The following is a 21,493-nucleotide window of genomic DNA, read 5'->3' as shown; positions in this document are numbered from 1 at the left end:
GGGAGGGATTGGGGGAGGGCTATTTAGTGGCCGAACCGTTGGCCAATGCATGAAGGGGCTGAAGCAGGAAGACGCAGGGGCCAGTGGATGATTGGTTACGCCAGAAGCCTGTCTAGACTGTACCATACTTATTGGAGGGGAGGTTGGAGAATACGGGAGGGTAGCTGCTTGTTCTTGAGTACTTTCAGTAAACACATATAATTATTTTTTACTTCTGAGAATTTATGCCTCGATTCAGGAGGGGTAGAAAGCAGGATGCAGGAAAAAGGAATATTCGCTCGGCCATTTCCCCAGTTCCAACTCCTGCGCAGTATGCCCAGCCTCCTCTCCCAGTTGCCTGCGGAGCCGGACGGCCCTGCGCGCGCGTTCTCGTTTTCTCGCGTGGTACGGCGCTGTGCTCCTGCAGCCAATCAGGCCGCGAGGTCGCCGCGGTCGCCGGGGTGCGCGCGCACGCCCTGGAGCAGAGTTGGGGTGGGGGCTATGGGTGAATGGGAGAGTGAGCGGGGGCGGGCGCGGCGGCGCGAGCCGCATGAATGAGAGAAACGTGCCCCGCGCGACATGTCGCGCGCGCCCGGGACAGGGAGCCAATGAGAACGCTGGGAGGGCTCGAGACCCGGCACTGAGGGCAACGGCCGCGCGCCGGCTCGAAGACGAGCGTCGCCGGGCGGGAGCGCGCGGAGCGGGGCGGGCGTGGAGCGTGCGGGGGCCGCGCGCTGCCTCTCAGAGGCCGGACGGCGCTGCTGAGAGGCGGCGGCGACTACAACGGCAGCGGTAACGGGAACCGCGCTGGGGGTGAGTACTCGGGACACGGGTCCTTGCGGAACCGGAAGTGCCAGGCCAGGAAGGTGGGAGGGGAGAGTGACCTCTAGGGAAGGGGGACCAAGGAGGGGGAGGTAGCTTGAGGCCCCATTCCTCCCCCGGGCCGGGTCATCGAAATGCCGCGGGACCCTTGGGCCCCGGAAACGGACGACGAGTAGAGGCCGGGGATCCACGGCTGCCGGGGCTCAGAACGGGTTAGTGTCGGGCCGCCGGGTCCTAGGTCGGGACCCCGGTCCCTCCGCTCCCGGCGCCCAGCCGCCGCCCCTTCCGCCCCCGGCCCTGCGCCCCGAGGCTCTGTCGCCTCCCGCAGCCCCAGTGGGCCCTGCTGCCGCGGATTCCGTCTTGTCTGTCTCGGCCAGCCCTGCCCCATACGGTGTTTCTCAGTGCCCCGGCTCCGGGCTGGGGACTGGGTGCTGTTCCCTCCCTGCGTTTCACGTCCCCTCGTCCCATTCTTCTGATACTTATTTTGGCTCAAGCCTCATCCTGTTACCTGTTCTTTCGCATCCGTCCGCTTCCTCCCCTACCCCCACCAGCCGGGAGCTCCACGCTTTTAGTACTTTGTACTTTTTACAAGTGGGAACTCGAATATATTTGCCATTTTTTAACCTATAGGAATCTGTTATGGGACAGGGCAGAAAGTGTTTTACCCACTTGGCCGCGTGAAAACATTGAAATGAGAAGTAAGAAAGTGACAGCGTTATGAAAGGAGGTGTAGGATCACTTATATGTTATACTCTAGACCATTTTTCTGCCTTGGATTTTTCACTTACTGGTTAATGCCATCTTGTCTAGGTTGACCTTATATTCGCATCTCTATCTTTTTATCCCAGTATCCCTTTGTACTATATTAAATCTCTTCAGAATATTCATTATCACCCGTTCTTTAAATGCTGACAAGATTTATATTGCCATGTACTTTGGTACCTCGGTATAAGATGATAATACCCATATTAAACTTCTATTTGACTCTTCAGCCAGTATCTTGACATGTGGATTATTCCATGAAACGTTGATAACTGTGTTCACATTTACTGTATTATACTATTATATCACTTTATTTCAACAAACAGTACTTTTGCTCTCAGTCATGCTGCCGTGTCCATTTACCCCTTTAAGGAGGTACTTGTATTAAACCTTTGTTAAAGCCTTGAAACCACATATTCTATAGTTTGTTTTATATATACATATTCCTATTCCATAGATTAAGCCTGAAATGTGTCATACACATTCTTGTACACCTTTCTCATACTGGTATGGATCCAGACTGCTGGTTCTGATGAACCACACTCACCCTGCAGTCTCATCCCTATTACCCACAGTACATCCTTCTGCTAAGCCTTGGTGCATCTTTATTATACCCAATACATTCTTAGGTTTTGTCTTGTCACTTCTAACGCATATCCCCTAAACATCTGAGATACTGATATCTTTTGTTTCCCAGTATTGTACTCCCTAGATGCCGTGGCCTTTTATGTCTCTGAATTACTTTGGCAGTATTAGCCCATGTGACTTTTCTCCTGTCAGAAAATATAATCTGAAATAATATACGGTGTTTAAATGATATCCTACCCTAGATAAAATATAAGCAGTGCAATTGTCCATCTTCTCTAATCTTTGGGGTTTTGAGGGGCAAGTTTACTTTAACAGTACTGTCTGTAAAGCAAGATTTTGCTTCTCACTATTAACAAAGTTACTTAAGCCTAAATTCAGAAAGTTGGACTTTGATTCCTGTAGGAATCAATCTATTCTAATAATGCTGTTTGACCCTCTAAAACTCTTTTTTTTTTTTTTTTTCTTGAGAGAGAGAGAGAATGAATGAATCTTGAAGGAAGGCGCCTTAGCCTTTCATGCCACAGAAAAGAGAGGAAGTGCTAAATTCCAGAGTACATTCATATTTCACTATTCAAAACTTCTGGTATTTTAATTTCAGCCTTTGGAATTAAGGAAGCTATTACTCCTCTTAGGTGGAAAAAAACCTTAAGTAAAATTTTTGGTCTGCAGATTCCAAGTTGTCATCACTGAGCAGGTAGTGTAGTGGATGAGAAAGAGGTAGAAAGGGTTTGTGTCGGCAGAGGGGCCTGTGAACTCTTGGGTTCTGAACCTGACTGCTCACGTCATTCAGTGGAATGGCCTCAGGCGTTCTCTAGCCTTCAATTTTACTGAGTGGGATAAGGAACTGTGTCACCAGATAATGAGTTAAACGCTTTGCGATCACTAGATGAAAAGCATCCTATAAAATCCAAAGTGCTAATGTTATTTTGCTACTACCATCAACAGAAATAATTGTTATTTTTAATCATATAAGGGAAGGTGGGGCTCACTTGACTTCCTAATAGGCCAGTGTAGGAATAAAAAACTATTGAATTGGGAAGAAAAAGACCAGCACCGCCACCCCCCCCACCCCGACCTTGTTCACTCAGTTTCTCATAGAGGGCATCTCACCTTTCAGTGCAGGGACATTTCTCATCCAGGTCCTTTCATGAGTTATTTCAGAAGACCAGAAATTCAGCTTTTGCGTCTTTAAGGTTATAACTAAAAAATATAGAAGGGTAAGAGTGAGAGAGACATACACAGAAAGGAAATGAGACTGTCCTAATTTTGTCCTACTTTTTTCTTTTTTCGTTGTAGCAATAAATATTCTCTTTGTTCAAAGACAAGTCTCTTTTCTAGGACTGCCCTTCACTGCTGTGCCTTTGTTTGTTTTTAGATTTTGATATTCTTGGTATTTGTTACTGCCCATGTGTGTCAGGTGAGATGGGCCCCATCTGTGTCAAGAGCTAGTTCTTTGATGACCTTAGGCCAGCTGAAGCCATGTTTTTCTTTTTTCAATATGAAGAGGACTTAGAAGAGTGAAGAATTCTGAACCCATTGTCCTCCCAACTCACAGTCCTTTCCCACAAACACATAGTGAAGTAGAAAATCATCTTTCTTTCAAAAGGCACTTTTTAACAGAGTAGCTTGTGGGGTTTTAGCCTTGCTGGTCTTAAGAAATGCCATGAAAAAATTTCTCTGATAAAGATATTTGTTTTTCTCCAGATGAGGCACTGTAACACCGTTGAACTCTGCATCCAGAAAGCCCAAGATTGAAGAAGAAAGATCAGACATTGACTAACCTGGAAATAGGGACCTCTTTGGAACATTGCTTTCATCCACAGTAGCTTTTAAAAGTATCATCGAGTGGAATTGATTTCTCCATCTTATTTTGCTTATTGGGAAGAACATGGCTTCAGGGATTATATGTTTCCCTTTAGTTGTGCATGAACTCCATAGGAAAAGGAGCCCTTAAAGGGTTTGGGAATAACGAGAGACTGAAGACAGGCAAGCTTGCGTGCGTGCGCGCTCTCTCTCTCTGTTTTCCCTCCTGCTTCAAAGAAAAGGATTTACAACTCAACCTTGTAACAGCTGCTGCCCAGCTTTAACCATCAAGAGAAAGTAAATAAAATTAAACCACCATTGCCAGACTACAAGCCCTGAAGTCAAGGTGTGGGAGTGGTGGCGTTGAGAAAACTGCCTGAAACGGACAAAGACTGCAGTAAAAACGGCTTCTCTTTAAAGCTGGAAGGGGCGCCAGGTTCCTTCTTGGATTGAAATAGAAACACCTCTTTTAGGTGCTGCTCACGTTTTGTGGAAGTGTGGTAGTCGTGGAGGTTCTGTAGTATCTCCTCCAAAGGATTTTTCCCTGCTTGAAGTGTTCCGTCCTACCCTGATATCCTCCCCTTCTCTCCTTTGGAAGACTCGCCTCCCTCCATGAGCTGTTCCTTGATCTGTCTGACTGCCCATGTTCTCTTCCTGCAGCCATATTCATGTGTACAGCCTACTGTGTGTCTCCAACTTTTAAGCCGTACAAGTTGTGTTTCTTAATCTCTCCTTCTGCCTTGTTCTGGGGAGGTGGTTGTTCGTCATCTGGAATCACCTTTCCCCCTCCCATGTGCTTTCCTTCATTTGAGATCTTTTGACCTTTGGTTTTATTTGGGAGGGGGAAGGGTGATAATTCTAAATTTTCTGCTTCCCTGGTTTCCTTCGGTACTCTTCTGGCCGTTGTCTCCCTCATCCCATTTTCTTGTCTGTTCCGCCGCTGTGTGGGCCTGGGCTATGCGGCAGGGCAGATCTTCCATCAGAGCTCCAACATGCCCGCGGAGTCTGGAAAGAGATTCAAACCCAGCAAGTATGTTCCAGTCTCGGCAGCTGCCATCTTCTTAGTGGGAGCTACGACCCTCTTCTTTGCCTTTACGTGAGTTTTCTCCCAGTAGTGGTATGGGCGGGGGTGGGGGGGTTCCATGGGAGGCGAGGGGGTATTTTTCCTCTTGAGTTTGGCTACTTACTTGCAAAGGCAAGTGACTGGGAGAGTTTGAGGTCTGATTCAGGTAAATCCAGATCCCAGAGATGCGGCAAGGAGAGTAAGAACAGGCCTACCCTCTCGACCTTGTTAGGAATTTTACTCTGCTGACTCCTCTACTTTCCCCTGCCTCCCTTCCTTTGAAATCACAGATGTCTTCATATTTTCCTACCCAGTTTCATCGTTAGATGATTCTGCGCTAGGAAGGAAATGGGAGGGAATCACCAGAGAGTCCTGAAGCAGCCTAAGCAGTCAGTTCTGTGAGAGAACTGGACTAGATGAAAGGTTTTTCAAAAAGTAGTGGCTTTTCCCCAGGATATCTGAAGCTTAGATTTGAGACTGTGGGAACTGGGGAGTACTAGAGAATTTCAGAACTGGTTTCGAAGGTCTACCAATAAGATGGTTTGGGCTCTTAGAGTTACTCAGATGGTTTTCTCTGTATTCTTAAGAGCCAAAGGCTGGAGAAGGGAAGGCCACTGGGAAAGGGCAAGTTTTATTTAGGAAGAGAGTTCTAGAACACTTCCTTTACGTTAGTTCCTGCTGAAGGGAATGACAGTCATTTCTCCCATTCCCTGGTCCTATTAGGAAAAACAGTTGGTGTCGAAAGATTTCCCACTTAGGATATTCAGCCTTTGTTCATCATCTGCTTGTTACTGGAGGAGACGTGAGTGATTTACATCTTTTTCCTTTTCCCTGGTATTTCAGCTGTCGACTACCTGGCAAGCGTCTTTGCCGTTACCTGTTTATAAATTAACAAGTACCAGGCTTCTGAGCCTTAAACTGTTGAGTCATTGAGTTAGTGTTCCGGTTGTAGCTCTTGGAACAATCAGAGCATGCTAGATTTTCTGGGGAGTTCACTTTGCTGTGATTCAGGCTCAGACCTAATGGTGGGGTGCTGTTTAGAGCCAGTGTGAGGTTGCTGGCAAGAGGAAGAGAATGAATTGACGTGGCTGGGAATAAAAGCAGTTTGGAGTCATTGAAGGATGAACGAGCAGGAGTTGCTGGGGTACAGGCAGAAATTAAATCTGAGACAGGAGGGAAGGGGCACTCGCCACCTTCACCCAAACAGAGCTTATGATGCCAGAAGGCATGATGAGCTCTTTTTTTTTTTTTTTGCGGTACGCTGGCCTCTCAGTGTTGTGGCCTCTCTCGTTGCGGAGCACAGGCTCCGGACACGCAGGCTCAGTGACCATGGCTCACGGGCCCAGCCGCTCCGCGACACGTGGGATCTTCCCAGACCGGGGCACGAACCCGTGTCCCCTGCATCAGCAGGCGGACTCTCAACCACTGCGCCACCAGGGAAGCCCTATGATGCCAGAAGGAATTCTAAAAACTACGGGTCGTTTGGCCAAAAGAGTAATAATGCAAAAGTAAAGTAAATATGATGTTTTCCTATTGAGTTTTTAAACAAGGAAAGAATGAATCTATTATCTAAGGTATGGGCATCATCCTGCTTCCCACCTCTTCCTCTAAAGAGTAGAAGTCATAGATTCTTTGGCCCCCAGCTCTTCAGCCTGAGCATACCTGTTGAAACCCTCAAGGATTCCACTCCTACTCATAAGGAGTGAGTCTTCAGTGTCAGACTTGTTTTGGTGCCTGGTGTTATGACCACTAAGTGGAATCAGCATTTTAACCAAGGGACATTTATATGGGATCTTAGTATCTTTATAGCTGTTGTGGTGCTGTGTTAGGAGGGATAAGTACAACACCAATTTGACACCCTTAGACCTGCTTAATTGGGGAGGGTCTGTTTTCCTTTAAGAGGCAAAGCCTTCGGGAAGTTAGGAAATTTGGGGAACTGGCTCAGTGGTTTCTATTTCAACCCATCTGTTCTTGAGTTTGGACAAGCAGAAACCTTGTTCTTAGTTTGCTAATCTGGAACCATTGAAGTGTTTGGCTGGTTATACCAGTTTTGCCACAAAGAGTTGTCCTGACATAGACATTTTCTCAGTGATAGTTGAAGCTATTTAACCTGCTTCCCCATTGCCTGATGCTAGAAGAGCAGGGAGCGCTCCTTATCCCATGGTCTCTCAGCCCCAGGACAAAGAATTTTGGAGGACAGTATTGACTCTTATTTGGAAATACTGCCTCCAACCCAAAGTTAGAAGAGCCTTAAGTCTTAGCTAGAGTTCTCCCTGGCAGTTTCCTCAGGACACGTTTCTGGGCTGTCTTTTCCTCCCTAGGCTTTCCCCTGTCCACTTTGGGGAGACATAAATACCCTGTTTATCTTACCTAGCTCTTGGTACCTCTGAAATTCTCATCTCTTCCTCGCCATCTGACCATAGCAGTTCCTCTGCAAGTATACACCTGGGCTCAGGTACCACTGTTCTCCAGAACTGCTCTGTGCCTTTTGATGTTCAGTTCTGTGTTTAAAACCATATACCACCTAAAAAAGAATTACTGGTTTCAGATAGAGACAAGAGGAAAGCGCTTTTTGAACCAGCTCCTATTTGGGGCCTTAAACCTGTAGCTACTTTGTCATCCTCCTGTTCTCTTCACTAGGCTACAACTGTCTGTTCTTACGTTAGTATAAACCCCAGGTGAGAATTACTTTGGGACCTATAGGACTGGAGTAGGAGGAAGAGCCCTTTCAGCTGGCAGACATAATTAGTGGAGGCATGTGGGCTTCCACTAATTAGGAACAATTTACCCTCCGTGTTTCTTTGTCAAGTAGGGAAGGCTATGAGCAGAAATTATCAGTTGGGTTTCGTCATCAAAAAAATGGTGATCCTCTTCTGCCCCAGAGAAACTCGAATAGAACAGTTGAGGTCTCCCCTTTTGACCCCGTCCCTTTCATTTACAGGATTTGTCCAGTACTAAAACTAGGCAGGAGTTATTGGGGAACCTGTGTTAATTCTTTTCTCTTTTCACTATTTGGGAAGGAGATTGTCCCCATTAGGTAACAGACACTGCATTTAAGATAATGGGCCTGGACCCTCATCTGGCTTAGTTTAGTCTCCTTTTGTGATTGGCAGGGGGGCAGTGCCAGGTGAGAGGAGTAAGCACTGTTTGGGACAAGCTGATTTTGGTAAAGTCTGTTAACCTTTGTGGACCTCTTTCTTCTGTGTATAAATGAGGAAGTTGACCTAGAGCAATTTATTGAAGAAATATGACCTTTTTTTTTTTCAAATGAGATCTTTTGGGGAACCCCAGTATTTAAAATGTCAGAGTAGGGCTGCTCTGGTTCAAGTGAGGCTGGTGCATAGAGGCCCAGACACTGCGTATCTCCTCTTTGCCTTTCTGGGGACCCCTGAGACCTTCTTAGGGCTCCTGGCAATACCATTTGAAATAAATCGCAGAATTGTATCCCCTAAAGTCTCCTTGAGCTGTGAGTTAAGTCAGCTAGTTTCCCATATATCTGTTTCTAAAACTGATGAGGTATGAGGTGGGGACTTCCCTGGCAGTCCAGTGGTTAAGACTTTGCCTTCCAATGCAGGGGGTGCGGGTTCGATCCCTGGTTGGGGAGCTAAGATACCACATGCCTCGTGACCAAAAAACTAAAACATAAAACAGAAGCAATATTGTGACAAATTCAATAAAGACTTTAAAAATGGTCCACATCAAAAAAAAAATCTTAAAATAAAATAAAATTGATGGGGAGGACATGGGGGTAAAGTCTCCGCTGCAAGTGATCCTCTGTGGGAAGGATAAGTCAGGGTTGTCCAGAAATCCATGATGGTCTTTTCAGTGTCCCATCCATGAAAGAGCTTTCTCCATTACAGTTTCTGCCTCTATCCCCTCTCAAGCATTTCATCCACAGAGTTGGGCAACCTCAGTGACTCTCCCTTCTGGCCTTTTTTTTTCATGACTGCAGAGGTGCTAGCACCTGATTTGAGTGGGAGCAGCCTTGTGATTTAGGGCATTAATTGAGCAGTGGTTGTTCTTTTCTTCCCCACGTTGTTTTCTCACCTAGGAATAAGCGCCCAAGTCCTATATCTTGTATTCAGCTGCTTGAAAGTCTGGTAAGACAGGACAAATCAAGTCTTTTACGAGAAATTTATCCACTAGAAGGGGAGAGACTGTTTTCCTATGGAATCTTGAGGATCCCCAGGGGCAAGAAGTGGGATATTCATTCTAGCCTTGCCTCATCACCAAAGAACACTAGTCACAGTGTTCATACACATAGTCAAAGTATGTGCTAGGCATGGGAGGAATGCATAGACCTGTTCTTTAGGAGCTAAGTGCCTCTGTTGTTAAATGTTCTTGAATCTAGTAGTTCAGAGGAGAGGAAGTGGAGTTAGCGATGAAGGTGGAGCTGGAATGATAATTGATGATGATGGAGATAGTTAATAATGTGTTTTTTTTGTTGTTGTTTCTTCTCTCCCATGAATGCTCAGTGTTAAACCAGCTGGCTTAAAAAGAATTCTAGGCTCATTTCAGACACTGTGTCCTTCATTCTCGTATCTGTATTAGGTAGCTGACCTAACAAGCTTGGAGAGTTTCCTGTGAATTACCTAAGGCTACAATAGCAAAGCATTGATCGAGACAGGGTTAAAATCCAAAGCTTCTTGACTCCTACTTTATTTTTCTTACCAGGAACTTATCCATTTTTGATAATGGGCAGAGTTAGAGAGGGCTAGGAAACAGATTTGCAGGAGTGTGGGTATTGAAACCCACTCTCCCAATTTTATTTGGCCTTGAAAACAGGAGTGCTAAAGGGATGGGCAGGAGAGCCTGTTCTCCCTGGGATGGTGTAGGTTTGGGAGTCTCATTGGTGAGTCAGCCAGCCTTCTGGGCTACGGCCACTCCCTCTGCTTTGGAGCTCTGTGATTATCGCCATCGGCTAAGGACGAGCCCAGCAGCTCCTCAGCCCAGCCCTCCTCCGTCCATCAAAGGCAACAGATTCAGATGGGCCACTTGGGGTGGTCACTTAGGAATCTGGCGAAGTTCTGTAGCAACGGCAAGCCTCTCCTGGAGCCAAGCAGAACGTGGGATACAGAGGGAGCAGGCTTTGGTCTCACAGGCCTCTCCTTGGTGGGATGTCCCCTCAGAGTGCTCAGGTTGGAAGCAATGGTCTTTGACTTGACTCTAGGAGCGGCTGTTGCCTGTGAAGTTGAGTTATTTGCATTATTTCCAGATACTGCCACTGTGAGGGTAGGCTTTATTTTGGCAACAGATACTGGAACTTGATTCTAGAGTTACACACTTCAGATGGGATGGATTGATATCAAGAAGGTTGTAGGGGTAAAGTTCACTATCCAGGGGCAGGTCATTGGCAGGCTGTCCGAGAAATGGAGTGATTTGCTTTGTTTGGAAATGCAGAAACTGGAGAAAGAATGGGGTCAGAAAGACTGACATCTGGGCCTGCAAGGGGGCTGATGTCTCATTCTCATTCACCTTAGTTTCCCTCAGAGATGGAGGTACCCTTATTTTTTCAGAAGCTCAGGAGGCCACGTAGCGAATTCTAGGAATGAGACATTTAAGTCACGGACACTTCAGTGTTCTAAGGATTTCATTTCTTTTTCCCTTCTAATTATCTTCCCAGGCTGTAGGAGTCAAGTGAGTCACCCTTTCTCCTCTCCCTGGGTGGAAGTTAAAGTGACAGCTAAGTACTAGGGAGGTGCTCTGACCTGGATGACTGGTTTTCAGTTTCTCTCCCTCCCTCTTAAGGAGCTTAGGAGGTCAGGCTTTGGGTGGGGCTGTGTAAAGACTCTTCTTGCTTGTATTCTACCCCAAACCCTGCCAAGGTATGGGGACATCTTTTTTGAATGAAAGAACCCCCAGAGGAAGAGGCTTCCATCGGAGACTTTGGTAGAATAAAACTGGAGCTGTGACTGAAGGTCTGTTTTTTCCTTGAAATCACTGCCTGCACCCTAGCTTCATTATTTTGTCTCCCAACTATGTACTGACCCATAAAGAGGAGCAGAGTTAATTGATAATTACTATCTACAAAGCGTGGCACATCATAAATATTTACTTAAATTTTTTTTTTAATGAATGGCTAAATGGAATTTGAATAGATAGATGGTGCTGGTAAAGACTTGTGAGATGCTTTGTGACAATCAGTTTTACTTCTTATCATTAGTTTATTTTTCATTGAGGAGCTCAGTTCTTCCGAATTGTCCTGAATCACTATTCAGGGCTGTGCTTTTTATTTTTTTTAATTTATTTATTTTTGGCTGCACTGTGTCTTCGTGGCTGCGTGTGGGCTTTTTCTAGTTGCGGCGAGCAGGGGCTACTCTTCGCTGCAGTGCGCGGGCTTCTCATTGTGGTGGCCTCTCCCGCTGCGGAGCCTGGGCTCTAGGCGCGTGGGCTCTAGGGCACAGGCTCAGTAGTTGTGGCGCACGGGCTTAGTTGCTCCATGGCATGCGGGATCTTCCCGGACCAGGGCCCAAACCCGTGTCTCCTGAATTGGCAGGTGGATTCTTAACCACTCTGCCACCAGGGAAGCCCTGTGCTTTTTATTTGGATGGAGACAGATCACCTCTCAACAGAATCCAGGACTACTGTGGATTAATTCTCCGGAGTCTTTTGCTGTCTTGTTCTCCTGGCCCCTTCTTCCTTTCCTTCAGTGAATTCTTCCTTTCCTTCCACTGGTCTAGATAAAGGGAACAGGGACAGATGCTGGCCTAATTCTGGAGATTAAGTTCTCAGCCACAAAGCAGATTAGGGTATTTAGCCACTGTCTTGTTATGGGAAGTTCTTCCTGAGCTGAGACAGGAGAGAGGGTGTTTGATACCACTGACCAGGCAAGCAGCACATCACACGTTCTTTTGACACTTCCAGCTCCCAGGAACCATCTTCAGAGAAAGGGAGAGCTCTTGCAGCATTCCTGAGACATATATCCTGACCGAAACTGAGCTTAATCCTGGACTAGGTCACTATTTTGTCAAGGAAAAGTTACCTAAAGCATATCTCTTGATTTGAACCCTATGGAATATTGGATATGTGCGGCCAGTTTCTTTTTCCTGCAGGATTTGGGGCTGCTTTGGTCTGATGAAGTTTGCCCTTTTTTTGCTCCTCCACTCTTCTGCTTCATTTATTCATCTCGGGGTCTAGTCCTGTGTCTTGGTGTCCTTCCTTACCTGTGAGTGGTTTCCTTTTCTTTACCTTGAGAGCTAACCTCTAGTTGAATAAAATTCTCAGGGATATCTGATGTATAATGTATCTGGAGAGACTTGAGGCAGTTGAGAGTAGTTCAGAGCCAGCTGGGAGGAGGGAAGAGAAGCCAGAGAGGCAGGTGGTGTCCCATGCTTTGGGTGAATGTGCAGGTCAGTGGGGCATGGCTGGGGTCCAGAAGCCTCAGGCTGTTCCAGAGAAGGGAATGCAGCTGGTGTCAGTTACATACTTAGTCCCTAGCTCTTGTGCCTGGTTAAAAGGAGGTAAGAACAGAGTCCAAAACATGTGGAAAGATCCACGAGGTAAGAATGAATTTGAAGAACACAGACTTTAGTGGGTTATGAGTCTTGTACCTTGATCAAAAATGAGTATTTATTTATTTATTTTGGGCTGCGCTGGGTCTTTGTAGCTGCGCGCGGGCTTCCTCTAGTTGCAGCGAGCGGGGTCTACTCTTCATTGTGGTGCACGGGCTTCTCATTGCGGTGGCTTCTCTAGTTGCGGAGCACAGGCTCTAGGCACGTGGGCTTCAGTAGTTGTGGTGTGCGGGCTCAGTACATGCAGCTTGCGGGCCCCAGAGCGTGTGGGCTTCAGTAGTTGCGGTGCACGGGCTCTTAGAGCAGGCGGGCTTCAGTAGTTGTGGTGCGTGGGCTCTGGAGCGCAGGCTCAGTAGTTGTGGCACACGGGCTTAGTTGCTCTGCGGCATGTGGGGTCTTCCTGGACCAGGGATCGAACCCGTGTGCCCCCTGCATTGGCAGGCAGATTTTTAACCACTGGGCCACTACGGAAGTCCTAAAATGAGTATTTCTGTGGGAAACTAGACCCACTTGTTGGGAAGGATAAAGATAATTTGAGACTTCAAAGGTGAACCACACAAGGTTTATATATAGGTATGGGGACTGAATCTTTTTTTTTTTTTTTTAATATTTATTTATTTGGTTGCACTGGGTCTTTAGTTGCAGCTCGCCGGCTCCTTAGTTGTGGCATGCGAACTCTCAGTTGCAGCATGCATGTGGGATCTAGTTCCCTGACCAGGGATTGAACCCGGGTCCCCAGCATTGGGAGTGTGGAGTCTTAACCACTGCGCCACCAGGGCAGTCCCTGAATCTTTATAGATTTTTTTATGTGGCTGGTGTCCAAAGTGTTAGAGGCAGCCCCTCATTTTCTTTATTATCTGTGCAGCTGTCCAGGACTAAGCCTCTACGTGTCACCTGCAGTGCCCATCTACAATGCGATTGTTTTTCTCTTTGTGCTGGCCAACTTCAGCATGGCCACCTTCATGGACCCAGGGATTTTCCCTCGAGGTAAGATCTCCCTCCTCTCTCTTGGAAATATCTTACTGCCTTTGAAAAAGAATGATTTTTGGACATTTATACATTTGGTCTGGGGCCTTAGGAGTCTTGGGTTTTGGGATACTTTTATAGTCTAATGATGAAAAGCAAGTCAGGATCTTAGGAATATATGTCATAACTTCTAGGCATCTGATCCACTTTGGGTCAACTCTTTGATTTTCAGTTACTCATTCAGCAGAAATTTATTTCGAGCACATGGGTTGGGCATTGTTGCTAGGTTTGATACTATCTAAGATGAATTAGAGAGTGACAGTGTGATAACAAACTGTAATGGAAGCATGAGAAAGGTTCTCTGAGACCTTAGAAAGGGGCACATATATCTGCCCAGATAAATTGGGGAAATGCTGCTGAAGGTAGGTAGGAAGGACTTTACTGAGTAGAGGATGAAAGGGAAAGGCATTCTAGGAAGAGGAAGCAGCATATACAGAATTGTAGCTGTGAAATGCAGAATCCAGTGGGTGGAAGTTAGAATGCATGGTGGGGCCAGAAGGGGCAAGAGATAAACCAGAGCCAAGTGTAAAAGACTTTACGTGCACAGTTAAATAGATTATAATTCTTCCTTTGGATAGCAAGATGTCTTTAATTGGGGGAATCACAGGATCACATTTCCTTTTACCTTAATAATTCTTTTTTTTTTTTTTTTTTTTTTTTTGTGTGGTACGCGGGCCTCTCACTGTTGTGGCCTCTCCCGTCGCGGAGCACAGGCTCCGGACGCGCATCCTCAGCGGCCATGGCTCACGGGCTCAGCCGCTCCGCGGCATATGGGATCCTCCCAGACCGGGGCACGAACCCGTGTCCCCTGCATCGGCAGGCGGACTCTCAACCACTGCGCCACCAGGGAAGCCCTACAATAATAATTCTTATAAGAATGTACAGATACCTTTTGGGAGGCTATTGCAATAATGCAGACCAGATGAGAACTTGAATTCAAAGCTGGATTTACAGATTTTTCATTAGTAGACCCAGCAGAATTTTTCATTACTAATTGCTTACTAGGGGAGAGTGAGAGGGTGAAGGAATTGTCTAGGGTAGTTCCGAGGTTCCTAACCTAAAAGATAAGTTGTATGCTGGTTCTTTATAAACCAAGACCCAAGTTATAGGACTGTTGAGCGGGTTTGGAGGGAAGACAGAGCATCTTAGACATGTTGAATTTGAGATACTTAATGTATCATTCAGGTAGTTACCCAATGGGCAGTTGAGTAGTCAGACTCATGGCAGAGTCCTCAGCCATGTAGTATTTGAAGCAACAGGAGTAAGATTGTCTAGAGAAAGTAGAATGAGATTAGGAAGGAACGAAAGTCAGCCTGACCAGCACTGACATTTTAATAATGAGGAGGAGGAGGGGCCGCTGAAGAGGGACTGAGCAAGGAAAGTTAGGAGGAGGACAAACCGGACACAGTGGGAACTGAGGAGAGTTCATGAAGTAGCTGATGGTTGGCAATATCAGAAATTAGGTCCAGTAGTATGGAAACTCAAAGTTGCCCATTGTTTTAGTGGCTAAGAAATTAGTGATCTTAACAAGAATAGTTTGAGACCTCCCTGGTGTTCCAGTGGTTAAGACTCTGCGCTTCCACTGCAGGGGGCCTGGGTTCGTCCCTGGTTGGAGAACGAATAAGATCCCGCGTGCTGCGTGGTGTGGCCAAAAAAACAAAAAACAAAACAAAAAACCACACACACACAAGACTAGTTGTTTTTTGTTTTTGCTTTCATTGTTGTTTTTTTTTGGCCACATGGCTTGCAGGATCTTAGTCCCCGACCAGGGATTGAACCCAGGCCCAGCAGTGAAAGCACTGAGTCCTAACCAGTGGACTGCCAGGGAATTCCCAACAAGAACAGTTTTAATAGTGTGTCTATGTATGTATGCGGGAGAGAGACAGTTAAATTACCAAAACTATAATGGTTTGGAAGGCAGTGAATAGGAAATGAGGAAGCAGAGTCAATGAGTATTAAGATTATTCTTTCAGGAAGTTAAGCAGAGAAGGCAGAAGATGGAATATCTTAGGGCAGAGGGAGGAGTTTTGTTTGCTTGTTTAATGATACAGAAGACTTTAGCATGTTGATAGCATGAGGAGGTAGAACCAGAAAAGAGAGAAGCAGGAGGTGATGAAAGAGGGTGATTGAAGAGTGGCCATCTGGAAGAAGGAGATGCTTTGCTCTGCATGTTGGTAGGGTTATGCTTACAGAAGTAGGCTGTTTCTGGAATAGGAGGTGAGAGTGAGGACCAACCAGCATTAGTGGAATAAGAGATAGAAAGAGAATTGATGATGGTTGTTACTGATGACATCTCATTTTTCTCTCAAATGTGAAGTTACCTTGTAAGAGTGAGGCAGGTGGGATTGGGATAGCAACTTCAGTGAGATGAGGTTTTTCTGAAATTCATTGTGCTCACAAAGCCTGTGTCACTGTGCATGGTGACTTTTGTTTCAAAGCTTAGATTAACAAAAGGTGCTTTGAGTCCCTAAAGCCAAGGAAGGCTATTTTAATGAGCGTTTAATGTTCATTTATCAAATATTTGTTGATTATTATGATACGGTCATTTGGGATGATTATTATGATGGTCAAATAGCTCGGTCTTGAAGGGAAGATAGAGAAGACATTTACATAAATAAATACACTGTGGTAACTTTAAAGGGTAATCAAAGAACTGTAGTACTTTGAGAAAGCTCACTTCTGATATGATAGTGTGGAAGAATCAGATATTTCAATATAAGTAGCATTTGAATTTTTTTCCTTTAAAAAACTTTTTTTAAAAAAGATTTTAATAAGTAGTGAATATTCATTATATAGAAAGTGTAAAAAAGGTAAATATCACCTATAATTTCCCAGCCCAGAGATAACTACTGTTACATTGTGGTATATTTCCTTCCAATCAATATTGTGAAGATTTATACATACAATATTTATTTATATATACCATAAATCTGTAGCATATATATGTGTGTCTGTTTTTATTTCTGTTTTCAAAATGGGATCTTTTTGTTTGTACAGTTCTTTACCTTGTACTTTTTCACTTAGTTACATTGTTAGCATTTCCCTAAGTCAGTACATTTGAAAACTTTTAATTCCTATACCATCACTTACTTAATTTTTCCTTCTCACGGGTATTTTTTTTAGATTAATAATAAAAAATGAAAATTGCACACTATAGATGAGAAGGCAAATGATGTCCTTTAAGTTTTGAAGTGGGGTGGTGAGTTTCTGATAGCTGAAAATTGAAAGGGCGTTCAGGTAAAGAGAATGTCTGCAACCAAGAAACAGTACTGAAATGTATATAGGGAACTAGGGGAAGATCTTTTGGGCAAGGGTGTCTGTGTGTAGAAAAAAGGTTGATGTTAGTTCGTTACTTCCTCTTTCGGATTGTTGTAGTTCAGGCGTGTACTTGTAGATACTGAACTATTACGCAAACTCATTATAGATGTGCTTGGATATATAAAGTGTCTATTTCTTTTGAAATATAATATGTAAACCAAGAATATCAGCATATCCGTAAACGAGCCACCTCTGAGTCATATTCTTAAACCTCATTTCCCAGTGTAGAATAAATTGCTTCCTCATCTGCGTTTCCATAGTGTTGTATATAGAGCTGATCTCACCGTATTAGAGTTACTAGTTCCTAGTCTCTCTCACCAGTAGACTGTGAATTCCTCGAAGGCAGAGGCCATATTTTAAATATCACTGCATCCCTAGTGCCTAGTACAGTTCTAGCATAGTCATTTTTTCATTAACTTTTACTCTCTACAGCTGAAGAGGATGAAGACAAGGAAGATGACTTCAGAGCTCCCCTTTACAAAACAGTGGAGATCAAGGGCATCCAGGTGCGCATGAAATGGTGTGCCACCTGCCGCTTCTACCGTCCTCCTCGATGTTCCCACTGCAGCGTCTGTGACAACTGTGTGGAGGTAAGAACTCTGGGTGGGGTAAGCTGAACCTAAGTTATCTTCTTCCTACCCACAGAATAAGAATTGAGTCCAGTGGATTCTTGGCCATGGATGAAAATATAGCCCTGTCTGACTGCCTGGGCTGTGTTCTAGCTCTGGCAGAAAGTGTTAGCAACGATGTACGCATGAGAGGTAGAGCATAAATACTCTGTTACAGGAGGGAGCCCCAGTGGGTAGGCATAGGCTTTCCCAGCACCATAAGTCATAGCCCCAGCCTTCCATCCCTTGGCTCATCTTTTCAGTTATTTGACCTGCTTAGTGTTCTCCACTCCTTCCACTTCATCATGCTGTTGCATTCAAATTTTACAATTCTGTTTCTTTCTTCTGCATTCCTTGTCTTTTATTTTTAACCCTTTTTTCAGTGCATTTTTACTTAGCTGTAAGCAGTTGCCTGCCAGATTTTTCTTCCAAGCCTTTTTTTTCATGAATCTTTATGTTTCTGCAAAGCTTCTGACATTTGTACCTCTCAGAGTTCCTTGGTCACATAGGATAAACTTTGAGAGGTGGCCTTGGCCTTCGATCAACCTCTGGAACGTCTTCCTTATAGATTGATAGAGCAAGATAAACTGCATGAACTGTTTTTAAATTTTGTAGCTAAATGGTGAACATGATGACAGGTTATTAAAAGAAACACTTAAGTTCTGCTGTTTGTTCTGCTTGACAGAAATGGTCTAGTGCCATGGTCCAAGGATGCCGCTCAGTCTCTCTCATTTTGCTCCTAGGAATTTGATCATCACTGCCCCTGGGTGAACAACTGTATTGGTCGCCGGAACTACCGTTATTTCTTCCTCTTCCTCCTTTCCCTGACAGCCCACATTATGGGTGTGTTTGGCTTTGGCCTCCTTTATGTCCTCTACCACATGGAGGAACTCTCAGGGGTCCGCACGGCTGTCACGTATCCTTCAAGGCCTGTGGGTTGCAGGAGTGGGAGGGGGAAGCATGTAGAAAGTTGAGTCCTGTGGCAGTGAGGGTCAAAGGGAAGATGGCTACAGCGTGGGCTGGGAAAGGTGAGATCACGTTGCTCTGCTCTCCTTGATTGTCTGGCTTCAGAATGGCAGTGATGTGTGTGGCTGGCTTATTCTTCATCCCAGTAGCTGGCCTCACGGGATTTCACGTGGTGCTGGTGGCTAGGGGACGCACAACCAATGAACAGGTATGGGGAGAAGTGATGGGAGATCCCTGAAGAGCAGGGCATGTGTCTCTTGGCCCTCTCGTTAGTGTATACTTTTTATGATGAGGTGTCCAAGTTCCTCATGTAAGCATGAGAACGGGCCATTTCTTAGTTAACAAACATTTATAGAATGTCTGCTGTATACTGGTCAATTTAGGCTCTGAGGTAATAGAAACAGTGAAAGACCTGGGCCAGCCCTCAAGAAGCTTACAGTCCTGCTTAAAGGAAAACAATTATTTTTGTGCCCATAACAATAGCTAACCTTACTTGCTTATTCTTACGTATGTTATCTTAGTTTTCAATATTTAGAGAGCTATTTATCCCAGTTTTACATAAGGAAACTGATGTTTAGGGTCAGATAGCTACCATGAGTGGACCCAGAATTTGAACCGATGACCCTGACTCTGGAGTTCCCATTCTTAGTCGTCACAAGTATAAGCTTCTTTATGGTAGGACTGTATTTTACTCATTTTTATATCTCCCAGATAGTGGGTGCACAATAATTTGTCATTGATTTGTGTTTTGGCTTTTGGAGGTCAAGGTCCCATTTTTTGACTGATCTGGTCCTTTTTCCCTCCCTCTAGGTTACGGGTAAATTCCGGGGAGGTGTGAACCCCTTCACTAATGGCTGCTGTAACAATGTCAGCCGTGTACTCTGCAGTTCCCCAGCACCCAGGTACACCTACCCCTTTGCTCTAGTGTTCACCCTTGGTCAAAACTTTTGTCTTCTTCGGGTTTGTTCTGGCTGCCTTTTAGGGAGGGTTCTCTTAGAATGGGAAGTGCCTGCAAGGGAGAGGCATGCCATCCTTTAATGGACCCTGTGAGTTCAGTTGTATTCTTTATAGATATTATGTTACACTCTTTGGAGAACTGAGGATGAGATTTACTCGAGTGCCTTGAGCTAGGTGTATCTGCCCATAGGCCTGGTCTTGCTGTTGTTCTTGTTCTTCATAGAATCAAATAAAACCGTTCAATGCTGATCTTTTCCCTAGCCTGGCAGGACTGTTTCTTGTATTTGTGAAACTGCTCTACCCAAGGTAGGCAACCATTAGATATTTTGGAATGAATGAATGAATGAATGAATGAAAGCCCTCTCACTCTTGACACTCAGGTATTTGGGGAGACCAAAGAAAGAGAAGACAATTGTAATCAGACCACCCTTCCTTCGGCCAGAAGTGTCAGATGGGCAGATAACTGTGAAGATCATGGACAATGGCATCCAGGGAGAGCTGAGGAGAACTAAGGTGAGGAATTTAGGGAAGTAAAGCTAGGTAACTTGGGGGATCTCACCCATGGCAAAGAGATGGAAACTTGCTTTGTTTACATCTCTCTTATAGTATTTATCATTTTCTGATTTGTGTTAAAGTTACTTAAACACATATCTTCTTTTTCCCATTAGATTGTAAGTTCACTGACAGTAGAAATTTAGTCCATTCATTTGCATGTCTTCATAGGACTTAACATAGCAGCTTATAGATGGTAGGAGCTCAACAAGTAGTTGTTGGTGAAAATAAACAAGTAAGTGACAGAATGAAACCCTTGTTGAAAGCTTTTCTTTCTCCACAACCGTCCCCAAACTGATCTTGTGTCCTGTCTTCCAATTCCAGTTCAGAAGTATGTGATGACTACTCAGTGCCCCTCTTATACCAGTTTCATACTTTGAGTTGCCCTAACGCTCAGTTCTCTAAATCTGATTTTCCCTCACGTATCCAGTCTAAAGGAAGCCTGGAGATAACAGAAAGCCAGTCTGCAGATGCTGAACCTCCACCCCCTCCTAAGCCAGACCTGAGCCGTTACGCGGGGCTACGGACACACCTCAGCCTGGCTACTAATGAGGGTAAGGGCAGAAGCAGGAGTGAGAGTGTTATTTGTTAGCTGGGGAGATGACACAGGCAAGGGCTGGGAGGTAATGCTTGTGCTGTGACTGAGAAAACCCAGCACGTGGTACTTGAACCACTTCTTTGGACAGCCAGGAGAAAGGGGATGACAGTTCACTATTGGCAGTGAGTTGGACATCTCTGTGTGTCTGTGTGTACTCTCAGCATCCGGACCAAAGAACATTCTGGGATCTGTTTGGTACATTCACTCACTCTGTGTTCTGGGCTGGTATGAGTCTGTAGTCTTGATCTCAGCAAAATCATTATGTTCCTTTGCTTGGTGTATCTTTACCTACCTTGTTCTCCCCCTGTACTTCAAGGAACTCTAGCCAGGTTAAGAGAACAGCTTGTAAAGTGGTGCTCCCTGGGCCTTTTTTCCTGCAGAGAGCAGCCTCTTGGGCAAGGACAGCCCCCCCACCCCTACCATGTACAAGTACCGGCCGGGCTACAGTAGCAGCAGTACATCAGCCGCCATGCCTCATTCTTCCAGCGCCAAGGTACTGAGTGCTCTCTAAGACGTGGGGTTGTCAGGTATGCCAGCTGTTCTGGGAAGGGAAGGAAGCAGCAGAGGGAAGAGAAGAAAACGAAAGGCATTTTACTAATTATTGGCTTAGTAGTAGCATTGACAGTTTGTCCTTCATCCAGGAGAGGTCACGGTAGCATAATAGATAAAAGCATTGATTACAGCGTCAGATCTGAGTTCAAAACCCAGTTGTGCCATCACAGAGAAGTTCCTTAACCTCTCTAAGCCCCATTTCCTGCATCTTAAAACGAGATATTATGTGTTCCTACTTACAGATTTACTTTAGGGGTTAGACAGGATAATGCATGTGAAAATTCTAAGCATATTGCTGGCACATAGCAAATACTGTTTTTGACTGCCTCCTTGGGCTCTGGGGCCTAGTGTCCCAAGAGGGGACAAGAGGGGGAGCACTAAGAACCTG

The 21,493-nt window shown here is 45.2% G+C and overlaps 1 protein-coding gene across 3 annotated transcripts in view; it reads left to right on the top strand.

The window, feature by feature from the left end:
- The first annotated feature begins 485 nt into the window (after positions 1-485).
- ZDHHC5 (zinc finger DHHC-type palmitoyltransferase 5) overlaps positions 486-21,493 on the top strand; it is a 23,684-nt gene continuing 2,676 nt past the window's right edge. The window contains exons 1-10 of one of the 3 annotated variants that reach the window (XM_060104861.1): positions 486-792; positions 3,856-5,050; positions 13,394-13,515; positions 17,305-17,462; positions 18,224-18,396; positions 18,552-18,654; positions 19,257-19,348; positions 19,784-19,916; positions 20,386-20,509; positions 20,934-21,046. In XM_060104861.1, the coding sequence (XP_059960844.1) occupies positions 4,947-5,050; positions 13,394-13,515; positions 17,305-17,462; positions 18,224-18,396; positions 18,552-18,654; positions 19,257-19,348; positions 19,784-19,916; positions 20,386-20,509; positions 20,934-21,046 (1,122 nt within the window). In that variant the 5' untranslated portion in view covers positions 486-792; positions 3,856-4,946. Of the gene's footprint in view, positions 793-867; positions 1,014-3,855; positions 5,051-5,740; positions 5,820-13,393; positions 13,516-17,304; positions 17,463-18,223; positions 18,397-18,551; positions 18,655-19,256; positions 19,349-19,783; positions 19,917-20,385; positions 20,510-20,933; positions 21,047-21,493 lie in introns of those variants that run through there. The other 2 variants (XM_060104862.1, XM_060104863.1) reach the window with 2 other exon arrangements.

Source organism: Mesoplodon densirostris, chromosome 7 (assembly GCF_025265405.1).
Source record: "Mesoplodon densirostris isolate mMesDen1 chromosome 7, mMesDen1 primary haplotype, whole genome shotgun sequence".
NCBI lineage: Eukaryota > Metazoa > Chordata > Mammalia > Artiodactyla > Ziphiidae > Mesoplodon > Mesoplodon densirostris.
Note: the sequence above shows the minus strand (reverse complement) of the source record. Positions and strands in the feature narration are given on the sequence as shown.